This window comes from Coregonus clupeaformis, chromosome 34 (genome assembly GCF_020615455.1).
Source record: "Coregonus clupeaformis isolate EN_2021a chromosome 34, ASM2061545v1, whole genome shotgun sequence".
Classification (NCBI taxonomy): Eukaryota; Metazoa; Chordata; class Actinopteri; order Salmoniformes; family Salmonidae; genus Coregonus; species Coregonus clupeaformis.
The window spans coordinates 26,417,722-26,429,972 of NC_059225.1; the positions used below are offsets into that span (position 1 = coordinate 26,417,722).

The 12,251-nt window shown below is 44.5% G+C and overlaps 1 protein-coding gene across 1 annotated transcript; it reads left to right on the plus strand.

Moving 5' to 3' along the window:
- Positions 1 to 4,295: 4,295 nt before the first annotated feature.
- Positions 4,296 to 11,877, plus strand: timm10b (translocase of inner mitochondrial membrane 10 homolog B (yeast)). Its single transcript, XM_041870949.1, has 3 exons — positions 4,296 to 4,591; positions 4,723 to 4,818; positions 11,107 to 11,877. The coding sequence occupies exons 1-3, from the start codon at positions 4,565 to 4,567 to the stop codon at positions 11,719 to 11,721; spliced, it is 738 nt and encodes a 245-aa protein (XP_041726883.1). The 5' UTR covers positions 4,296 to 4,564; the 3' UTR covers positions 11,722 to 11,877.
- Positions 11,878 to 12,251: the final 374 nt, after the last annotated feature.

Sequence of the window (12,251 nt, forward strand, 5' to 3'; positions counted from 1 at the left end):
TTTCCGGCCCTGCTGAGTAGTTTATCATCCACTGTAATGGTGTTTGTTTACTAGGGTGTATCCGATTCATACCATTCTGGGGTATATGATACAGGCAGTGCACACTTTTTTGATGGAAAAGTATTTAATCACCCTGTTATACGGTATCTTGCCCAACCCCATTTTCTTATTGTTCAGACAAGTTACTTTGGCGACGTCCCAAGCAGTACACTATTCCCTACAGGCCCTGCCAATAAAAAAATAAAAAAATTTGAAATTGCGCGTAATTTTCAACTGCGCTTACATTCATTTACCATTAACGCAGTCTCCCTGAATACAAGTTACCTTTAAATTTCACTCGTGCAGATCTTTCGCTATCTGGCTTGAATCTAGGCCCTATTGTTAAGGGTTGAAACATGGTTAGGGGATACTGTCTCATCATTTTGTTCTAATTGGAATAACTTTTGGCGCAGTACTAGTTCATGATACTTCATTCAGATGTATTCATCTCTGGTAGATAAGACATTCCTTTTAGATCCATCCGATCATGGAACATATGGAAACATTCTAAAGCTTCTATACAGCCTATGGAAATCCTAACTTAAACATCTGGGTTGTGTTCATTAGTGCACACTAGCAATGTTGTGCAACAGAACTAGTTCCGGTAGTCTGTTTCTGGTTTGTTTGGTGCGTATGACCAACATGGCATTTATTCAGACGTTCCCCAAACACATCAGGGGTGGGAAATTGACTCGAGGGCCACATTGGGATTTCAAAATTCAGCGGATTTGTTCAAGAGCAATTTGTGGGCCAGAAAATTGAAGTTATTTAAAATTACTGTATAGGTCCATTATAATTGACACATTCAAACATTGCCTTGAGTTTTATTTTTTACCCAGTTTCCTGCGGGCCGACTGCATTAGATGGAACATTCAGGCATTCCAATAGCTTTATATGGCTTAGAACAGAGCCATATGGCTCCAACCGACCATTACTTGTGTCCCCTAATGTTCAGATTAAGGAGTGGTGAAAGTTGGGTGTTTTCATAAGACCGGATTCCAATATGTACATCCTGGCTAGCTTCTACCTTTTGCTTGTAGTGAACGACCCTTAGGGGAGGATCAATGAGTTGGCCAACTTTAAACAATTAGAAATAAGTGTTTCGGGGGAGGGGTTTATTAAGAAAGCTAAACCTGGATAACTCAAGGACATTCAGAGACTTGTCCCGAAGCAACTCCTGCGTTATCTTGGCTGTGTGCTTAGGGTCGTTGTCCTGTTGGAAGGTGAACCTGAGGTCCTGAGCGCTCTGGAGCAGGTTTTCAAGGTTCTCTGTACTTTGCTCTGTTCATCTTTCCCTCGATCCTAACTAGTCTCCCAGTCCCTGTCGCTGAAAAACATCCCCACAGCATGGCGTTGCCACCATGCTTCACCGTACAGATGGTGCCAGGTTTCCTCCAGACGTGACGCTTGGCGTTCATGCCAAAGAGTTCAATCTTGGTTTCATTAGACCAGAGAATCTTGTTTCTCTTGGTCAGAATCCTTTAGGTGCCTTTTGACAAACTCCAAGCGGGCTGTCATTTGCCTTTTACTGAGGAGTGGCTTCCGTCTGGCCACTCTACCGTAAAGGCCTGAATGGTGAAGTGCCTCAGAGATGGTTGTCCTTCTGGAAGGTTCTCCCATCTCCACAGAGGAGCTCTGGAGCTCCTGATTCCTGCTTAAAAGCAAAAACTAAAAACAGGAAGTACCAATGATGCGCTCCATACGGAAGTGGTCCGATGAAGCGAATGCTAACCTAAAGGACTGTTTCGCTAGCACAGACTGGAATATGTTCCGGGACTCATCCGATGGCATTGAGGAAATTACCACATCAGTCACCGGCTTTTGTCCTCTAAATTTCTGCTACCACGAGTTCCCGCGGAAATCCAATGAGCGGTTACATCAATCAAATGATTCGTCAACCACATGCTGAGAGGTAACATACAATCGAATTATATACCACAGCCTCAAGTCCCCTGGACTTACCTAACTTCACCTAACGTGTTCTAAGGATTTTTTGGCCCATCATAATGATCGCCTCCTGGGAGGGCTACCGTAGATTCGCAGCGGTTCTAAGTTATACACATATACCTTGGCCTTATTCCTCTCAATCTATTCTTCTTGAACTTTTATTCAAGCAAAATATCCCTATAGACACTCCCCCCTTTTTTGCGTTGTTTACCAGCGCAAACAAATTTAGAACGGACTCCTATCTCACAGCACATCAGCAACGCACACACGCAAGTTCTTTAACAGTGCATTCTTTCAACACACACACAGACACACGAACCGACCAGAGCCCAAAGTTGAGAGCAAACTCACCCTTATCAGCCTCTGGAGCCAGAGTCAGCTCGGCGCCCATGAATGAAACGCTGAGGAAAAACGCAACACGACCAAATTCCTCGTCGCCATTCTGTAGTGTCGAGTTAACGTTGCTAATTATGCTGTGATGACAAGGAGGACCCGCTGACGCTGTATTTTCATCAAAAGGTTTATTCATAACAAAGGGTTACAGCGTCGATTTACAGATACCTGCAGATACCCGGAGAATAATCGCCCCATCTCTAATATGATTATTCTGACTCTCCTCTGTCCTAACTGTGGTATATATTCTATGTAATCTGATATGGGTGTTCCCCTACAGACCAATCACCTGTCTCCACACAACAGACTTCCTCTGTTCTATGGTGTTCCTCTAAAACGTCTCCCTCTAAAACAGAATAAACATCCTCTCAGGTTCCACTTGAAAACATTAGCAAAGTCATAATTCTTCATACACTACACTCTCAACCAGCTTTTCCAACAGTCTTGAAGGAGTTCCCACATATGCTGAGCACTTGTTGGCTGCTTTTCCTTCACTCTGTGGTCCAACTCATCCCAAACCATCTCAATTGGGTTGAGGTCGGGGGATTGTGGAGGCCAGGTCATCTCCCCTTCTTGGTCAAATAGCCCTTACACATCCTGGAGGTGTGTTGGGTCATTGTCCTGTTGAAAAACAAATGATTGTCCCACCAAACCCAAACCAGATGGGATGGCGTATCGCTGCAGAATGCTGTGGTAGCCATGCTGGTTAAGTGTGCCTTGAATTCTAAATAAATCACAGACAGTGTCACCAGCAAAGCACCATAACACCACCTCCTCCATGCTTCACAGTGAGAACTACACAAGCGGAGATCATCCGTTCACCTACACTGCATCTCACAAAGACACAGCGGGTGGAACCAAAAATCTCAAATTTGGACTCCAGACCAAAGGACAGATTTCCATTGGTCTAATGTCCATTGCTCGTGTTTCTTGGCCCAAGCAAGTCTCTTCTTCTTATTGGTGTCCTTTAGTAGTGGTTTCTTTGCAATTCGACCATAAAGGCCTGATTCACACAGTCTCCTCTGAACAGTTGATGTTGAGATGTGTCTGTTACTTGAACTCTGTGAATCACTTATTTGGGCTGCAATTTCTGAGGCTGGTAACTCTAATGAACTTATCCTCTGCAGCAGAGGTAACTCTGGGTCTTCCTTTCCTGTGGCGGTCCTCATAAGAGCCAGTTCCATCATAGTGCTTGATGGTTTTTGCGACTGCACTTGAATACATTTTTTAAGTTCTTCACATTTTCCGTATTGACTGACCTTCATGTCTCAAATTAATGATGGACGGTCGTTTCCCTTTGCTTATTTGAGCTGTTCTTGCCATAATATGGACTTGGTCTTTTACCAAATAGGGCTATCTTCTGTATACCCCCCCTACCTTGTCACAACACAACTGATTGGCTCAAACGCATTAAGAAGGAAATAAATTCCACAAATGAACTTTTAACAAGGCACACCAGTTCATTGAAATGTATTCCAGGTGACTACCTCATGAATCTGGTTGAGAGAATGAGCCAATAGTATGCAAAGCTGTCATCAAGGCAGAGGGTGGCTATTTGAAGAATCTCAAATATAAAATATATTTTGATTTGTTTAACACGTTTTTAGGTTACTACATGATTCCATATTTGTTATTTCATAGTTTTGATGTCTTCACTATTATTCTACAATGTAAAAAAATGTAAAAAAATAAAGAAAAACCTTTGAATGAGTAGGAGTGTCCAAACTTTTGACTGGTAGTGTATATTATTTTTGTGTGAGTGTGGTATTAGATGGGAGGGTATTTGTTGTATTTTTTTTATTTTTTTCAAGCAAAGTATAAGGGAGTTATACTCCAGTCCAGTAGGTGGCGGTAATGCAACATTAATTGGACGTCAACCGCCGTTAAACCTCATCAAAGAAGAAGAAGACTAAGGAACGTCCTAAGAATCCCAAATAGCACTGACCTGAAAGTCATGCTGCTCTGTTCTGTCATATGAATGTGATTCTTTTTGGTCGTATGTTCTCTTCATTGTAACTATTATACGTTTTTACGTATTCATACATGAACTGCACATCGTGTGGAGGCGTCTTTTCAGTTCAATACAAACGTAGAGGCTGGCAAGACAGTTCAACTCAACGCTAACGCATTTCAAAGCTAGGAAGCTAGCTAGCTAACTAGCCGATTTGACAGATAACGTTACAGCATGGAGCCCGAAGCACAAATGCGAAACGTAAGTTCATCCCATGTCATCGATTCGTGCTTTATTGAACGGACACGTTATAGATGTAGCCATGATATGACTCCAAGACCAGGCTTGTTGTGTTCATGCGATGCGTTGATCCTATGTTTTGGTTGTTTTAGCTACGGGACTTTCTGATGGTCTACAACCGTATGACAGAGATCTGCTTCCGGAGATGCACCAGTAACTTCAACTACAGAAGTCTCACCATGGACGAGGTATGGCCTGGGACATTACATGGTTGTGTTTGAGAGATGACACTCCTCAGGGGACACGGCTCTATGTCTTTAGCCAGTGGTGTAGTGCTATTTATTTTAGGTGTGAGAGGGAAAAATAAAAATTACTTCATCGTTTCCTCATTCAAAGTTTGTACTGACTTATGTAGTCTATTGAATATATATACATACAGTTGAAGTCGGAAGTTTACATACACCTTAGCCAAATACATTTAAACTCAGTTTTTCACAATTCCTGACATTTAATCCTAGTAAGAATTCCCTGTCGTAGGTCAGGTAGGATGACCACTTTATTTTACATTTACGTCATTTAGCAGACGCTCTTATCCAGAGCGACTTACAGTTAGTGAATACATATATATATATATTTTTCATACTGGCCCCCCATGGGAATCGAATCCACAACCCTGGCGTTGCAAACACCATGCTCTATCAACTGAGCTACATCCCTGCCGGCCATTCCCTCCCCTACCCTGGACGACGCTGGGCCAATTGTGCGCTGCCCATGAGTCTCCCGGTCGCGGCCGGCTGCGACAGAGCCTGGATTCGAACCAGGATCTCTAGTGGCACAGTTAGCACTGCGATGCAGTGCCTTAGACCACTGCCCCACTCAGGAGACACATTTTAAGAATGTGAAATGTCAGAATAATAGTAGAGAGAATTATTTATTTAAGCTTTTATTTATTTCATCACATTCCCAGTGGGTCAGAAGTTTACATACACTCAATTAGTATTTGGTAGCATTGCCTTTAAATTGTTTAACTTGGGTCAAACGTTTCGGTTAGCCTTCCACAAGCTTCCCACAATAAGTTGGGTGAATTTTGGCCCATTCCTCCTGACAGAGCTGGTGTAACTGAGTCAGGTTTGTAGGCCTCCTTGCTCGCACACGCTTTTTTAGTTCTGCCCACAAATGTTCTATAGGATTGAGGTCAGGGCTTTGTGATGGCCACTCCAATACCTTGACTTTGTTGTCCTTAAGCCATTTTGCCACAACTTTGGAAGTATGCTTGGGGTCATTGTCCATTTGGAAGACCCATTTGCGACCAAGCTGTAACTTCCTGACTGAGGTCTTGAGATGTTGCTTCAATATATCCACATAATTTTCCTTCCTCATGATGTCATCTATTTTGTGAAGTGCACCAGTCCCTCCTGCAGCAAAGCACCCCCACAGCATGATGCTGCCACCCCCGTGCTTCACGGTTGGGATGGTGTTCTTCGGCTTGCAAGCAACCCCCTTTTTCCTCCAAACATAACGATGGTCATTATGGCCAAACAGTTCTATTTTTGTTTCATCAGACCAGAGGACATTTCTCCAAAAAGTACAATCTTTGTCCCCATGTTCAGTTGCAAACCGTAGCCTGGCTTTTTTATGGCGGTTTTGGAGCAGTGGCTTCTTCCTTGCTGAGCGGCCTTTCAGGTTATGTCAATATAGGACTTGTTTTACTGTGGATATAGATACTTTTGTACCTGTTTCCTCCAGCATCTTCACAAGGTCATTTGCTGTTGTTCTGGGATTGATTTGCACTTTTTGCACCAAAGTACATTAATCTCTAGGAGACAGAACACGTCTCCTTCCTGAGCGGTATGACGGCTGCGTGGTCCCATGGTGTTTATACTTACGTACTATTGTTTGTACAGATGAACGTGGTACCTTCAGGCGATTGGAAATTGCTCCCAAGGATGAACCAGACTTGTGGACGTCTACAATCCTTTAGGTGGCTTTTGGCAAACTCCAAACTCCAAGAGGGCTATTGTGCCTTTTACTGAGGAGTGGCTTCTGTCTGGCCACTCTGCCATAAAGGCCTGATTGGTGGAGTGCTGCAGATATGGTTGTCCTTCTGGAAGGTTCTCCCATCTCCACAGAGGAACTCTGTCACTCTGAGAGAGCTCTAATCTGGTTCTTGGTCACCTCCCTGACCAAGGCCCTTCTCCCCCGATTGCTCAGTTTGGCTGGTGGCCAGCTCTAGGAAGAGTCTTGGTGGTTCCAAACTTCTTCCATTTAAGAATGATGGAGGCCACTGTGTTCTTGGGGACCTTCAATTCTGCAAAAAAAAAATTGGTGCCCTTCCCCAGATCTGTGCCTCAACACAATCCTGTCTTGGAGCTCTACAGACAATTCCTTCGACCTCCTGGCTTGGTTTTTGCTCTGACATGCACTGTCAACTGTGGGAGCTTATATAGACAGGTTTGTGCCTTTCCAAATCATGTCCAATCAATTGAATTTACCACAGGTGGACTCCAATCAAGTTGTAGAAACATCTCAAGGATGATCGATGGAAACAGGATGCACCTGAGCTCAATTTCGAGTCTCATAGCAAAGGGTCTGAATTCTTATGTAAATAAGGTTTTTATTTTATTTGTAAATACATTTCTAAAAACCTATTTTTGCTTTATTTAGTTTTTGAATAAGGCTGTAATGTAACAAAATGTGGAAAAGGTGAATGGGTCTCAATACTTTCCGAATGCACTGTACACATACACACGGGTGGTCCCGGAACAAAAAGTGAGGTGGGGTACCGGATGAAGAAAAGAAAGACCTTTATAATAAAGCAGAAGTTGCACACATGGGAAACATTTGTTGTGGCCTAGGGTCTGGAAAATGTTTGGCCTTTTTATAAACGCATTTCATGTAATTATACGTCATTTTACGTGTCTAGAGACATTGTCATAATCATTTTCAATGCCGCATTCAAAACAACTGGGAGCTGGGAAATCTCTGACTTCAGAGCGTTCAAGACAACTGGGAAATCTGAAAAAAACGAGCTCCGACTGGAAAATGAGCTTTGAACTGTCATCCAACTCAGATTTCCAAGGGGAACTCTGGACTCTTTCTACAGCTCAGACTATTATTATTATTTATTTTTATATATATATATATATATTTTTTTTACATATATATATATACATACATATACATGCATATCCTTGTCTGAAGAAAATGTTCTATTTTTTATACCCTCAATCACCAAGTTCATACCTCATTTGAAAATAGGCCTTCATCATCTGTCATAATGATCATTATTCACGTTTTACTGCATCTGTCTGCATGCCAATCATTTGATTGATCTCAATCAGTTTCATGGCAGAGGAGGGACCAACCAATCATCTAGTTGATCTCAAGGTGGGACCAATTCAATATTATTTGAGTCACAAGCAAGTCCCAAGTCTCAAGGTCCGAGTCTCAAGTCGAGTCCCAAGTTGAACGGGTCAAGACTCGTGTCAAGTCCAAGTCGTGCATTCTAATGTTCTAAGGTCAAGTCTCAAGTCAAAATATATACATGCAACGACTTGTTGAACTACAAATCTTTGTCTATTTATTGAGGCTACCAGACAGCCCTTTTCATTATTTAGTCGACAACACATTGTGATTAGCCATGTAATTGTAAAATGGGGACCTTGTAGCAGTCGTAAGGGCATGAAATCAGCAGAAGGCAAGGCGGGTCAGAAGGCAAGGCGGGTTGATGTCCTCAGAAGGCAAGGCGGGTTGACGTCCTCAGAAGGCAAGGCGGGTTGACGTCCTCAGAAGGCAAGGCGGGTTGACGTCCTCAGAAGGCAAGGCGGGTTGACGTCCTCAGAAGGCAAGGCGGGTTGATGTCCTCAGAAGGCAAGGCGGGTTGACGTCCTCAGAAGGCAAGGCGGGTTGACGTCCTCAGAAGGCAAGGCGGGTTGACGTCCTCAGAAGGCAAGGCGGGTTGACGTCCTCAGAAGGCAAGGCGGGTTGACGTCCTCAGAAGGCAAGGCGGGTTGACGCCTCAGAAGGCAAGGCGGTTGAGTCCTCAGAAGGCAAGTGTGTCTCAGAAGGCAAGGCGGGTTGACGCCTCAGAAGGCAAGGCGGGTGGATGTCCTCAGAAGGCAAGGCGGGTTGATGTCCTCAGAAGGCAAGGCGGGTTGATGTCCTCAGAAGGCAAGGCGGGTTGACGTGCTCAGTGTAGATTTATTTACAGATCTTGGTGATCCAATGGTGAAAGCGCTATATCATACAAAATATACAAGTATATTGACCAAATATCCACGGGCAATAGGCTTAAAGAAATAGCCTCTGTATCAGGTTGAACCTGTCCAATCTGAACGGACACTGGTAGAGGGCAAGACTGCAAGAGCCTCCCCTTGAGAAACCAAATGGAGTCTGTCTAACAGGAGCTGAAACAGGCAGGCCTGGATAATATAACCACTCGGCCCCCAGGACCAGACGATTACCCCACTGGCAATTACAATAAACTGGTTCTACAATGTAAAAGGCAATTTCCACATCCATTGTTACATAAGTACATTCGTCTTAATCAGACTAAATGATATTTCATCACCATTCATACATTCAACGTTCTGACTCCATAGCGTGGAGCGCAGGCCACGTAGCCTATTTCTATGAGCCCTGAGGCGCCATTCCAGGTGACTACCTCATGAAGCTGGTTGAGAGAATGCCAAGAGTGTGCAAAGCTGTCATCAAGGCAAAGGGTGGCTACTTTGAAGAATCTCAAATATAAAATATATTTTTGATTTGTTTAACACTTTTTTGGTTACTACATGATTCCATATGTGTTATTTCATTAAAATGCAAATCAATTTATAACATTTTTGACATGTGTTTTTCTAGATTTTTTTGTTGTTATTCTGTCTCTCACTGTTCAAATAAACCTACCATTAAAATTATACACTGATCATGTCTTTGTCAGTGGGCAAACGTACAAAATCAGCAGGGGATCAAATACTTTTTTCCCTCACTGTATCCCTGTAATGCTTAGAGAATATCTTATGTCAAGTCTTATTGAAGTGTTGTGGTTGCAGGTTCACCTGGCACATCTGAAACCTTTTCTTTTGGGGTGTTGCTATAGGCCACCACGTGCTAACAGTCAGTATCTAAATAATATGTGTGAAATGCTTGATAGTGTATGTGATGTAAACAGAGGTCTACTTTCATGGGGACCTGAATATTGACTGGTTTTCATCAAGCTGTCCTCTCAAGAGGAAGCTTCTCACTGTAACTAATGCCTGTAATCTGGTTCAGGTTATTAATCAACCTACCAGGGTGTTTACAAACACTACAGGAACAAGATCATCCACATGTATTGATCACATTTTTACTAATACTGTAGAACTTTGTTCTGAAGCTGTATCCGTACCCATTGGATGCAGTGATCACAATATAGTTCCAAAAGCTGGGCCTAAAAGAGTAAATAGGAGATCATAAAACATATTTTGCTGTGACTCTTATGTGGATGATGTTAAAAATATGTTTTGGTCTGATGTGATTAATAAGGAACATCCAGACGCTGCACTTGTTTCTGCCAATTATTGATAAAGATGCACCTGTTAAGAAACGGACTGTTAGAAATGTTAAGGCTCCATGGATTGATGAGGAATTGAAAAACTGTCTGGTTGAAAGAGACGGGCAAAAGGAGTGGCTAATAAGTCTGGCTGTACATCTGACTGGCTGACTTACTGCAAATAGAGAAATGATGTGACTAAACTCAACAAGAAGAAGAAGAAACTGTATTATGAAGCCAAGATCAATGATATAAAGAATGATGGAAAAAAAGTACTTTCAATGAAATTATGGGCAGAAAGACTCATTCAACTCCACCTTTCATTGAATCAGATGGATATTCATTACAAAACCATTTGATGGTGCCAGTTATTTTAATGATTACTTCATTGGCAAGGTGGGCAAACTTGGGCAGGAAATGCCAACAACGAACAGTGAGCCATCGTACTCATGCATAAAAAAAACAAATAATGAAAAAAAAGTTAGAATTTTGTAAAGTTAGTGTGGGATAGGAGGAAAAATGTAATGTTATCGATAAAAAATGACAAACCTCCTGGCATTGACAGCTTAGATGGAAAGCTACTGAGGATGGTAGCTGACTCTATAGCCACTCCTATCTGTCATATCTTTAATCTGAGCCTAGAGGAAAGTCTTAGTCCTCAGGCCTGAAGGGAAGCCAAAGTCATTCCGCTACCCAAGAGTGATAAAGCAGCCTTTTTATTGGTTCTAACAGCAGACCTATCAGCTTGCTGCCAGCTCTTAGAAAACAGTTGGAAAAAATGGTTTGACCAAATGCAATGCTATTTCTCTGTAAACAAATGAACAACATACTTTCAGCATGCTTATGGAGAAGGGGACTCAACATGACCGATGATTGGTTGAAAGAAATTGATAATAAGAAGATTGTGGGAGCTGTTCTGTTAGATGTCAGCCGTTGATACTGTATGGACCAGAAGGACCACGACACGGTGTTTAGAATGACCTGTGTTTATCCCCCTGTCCTCCAGGAGCGCTGTGCAGACAGCTGTGCCGGGAAGCTGATCCGCTCCAACCACCGTCTGATGGGGACCTACGTCAACCTGATGCCCGGGATGGTTCAGCGCCGCATGGCTGAGATGGAGAAGAAGAATGCTGAGCTGGTCACGGCGGAGGCCGAGGCTGCAGGGGCACTGGAGGGGACACCTGGACTGGCTGATCAAGGCCTACCTATAGCCTCAACCCCGGGTGAAGCCTCCCCTCCAGCCCTGAGGACAGGTGAGGCTACGACAGCCTCAGAGGTAGCAGTGATGGCTGCCTCAGTCTTAAAGCCTGCTGTTTTAGATTTCTCTGCAGACCTGGGTCCAGCTGCCTCCATATCTATAGCTGCTGCACCTGCCACCCCCTCCTCTCCTCTTGACCCCCCCTCCACCTCCTCCACAGAGGTTAAACTAGCAGCTGCCTCCCCCGCCACCCCAGCCTCAGAACCACTGGTACCCTCCTCCCTGTCCCAGGCCGTGAACGGAGCAGGGATCACCAGGCTGACTTCAGGCCCAATTTTAGAGTTGTCCCCCGTTAGACATGATGAATCCACGGTCACTGCTGCTGCTAGTGCAGCGCATAGTGGTCCCCACCAAAGTAGATAACCAGACACCAGTAATATTAGTTCCGCCCACATTTACACATGTGGTGCCTGTAGAGGCGACACCAGCGCCTACAATAGTGGCTCCTAACCCCAGCCCTAACCCCATCCCCAGCCCTAACCCCATCCCCAGCCCTAACCCCAGCCCCAGCCCTAACCCCAGCCCTAACACCATCCCCAGCCCTAACCCCATCCCCAGCCCTAACCCCAGCCCCAGCCCTAACCCCAGCCCCAGCCCTAACCCCATCCCCAGCCCTAACCCCATCCCCAGCCCTAACCCCATCCCCAGCCCCAGCCCCAGCCCTAACCCCATCCCCAGCCCTAACCCCATCCCCAGCCCTAACCCCAGCCCCAGCCCTAACCCCCAGCCCTAACACCATCCCCAGCCCTAACCCCATCCCCAGCCCTAACCCCAGCCCCAGCCCTAACCCCAGCCCCAGCCCTAACCCCATCCCCAGCCCTAACCCCAGCCCTAACCCCATCCCCAGCCCCAGCCCTAACCCCATCCCCAGCCCTAACCCCATCCCCAGCCCC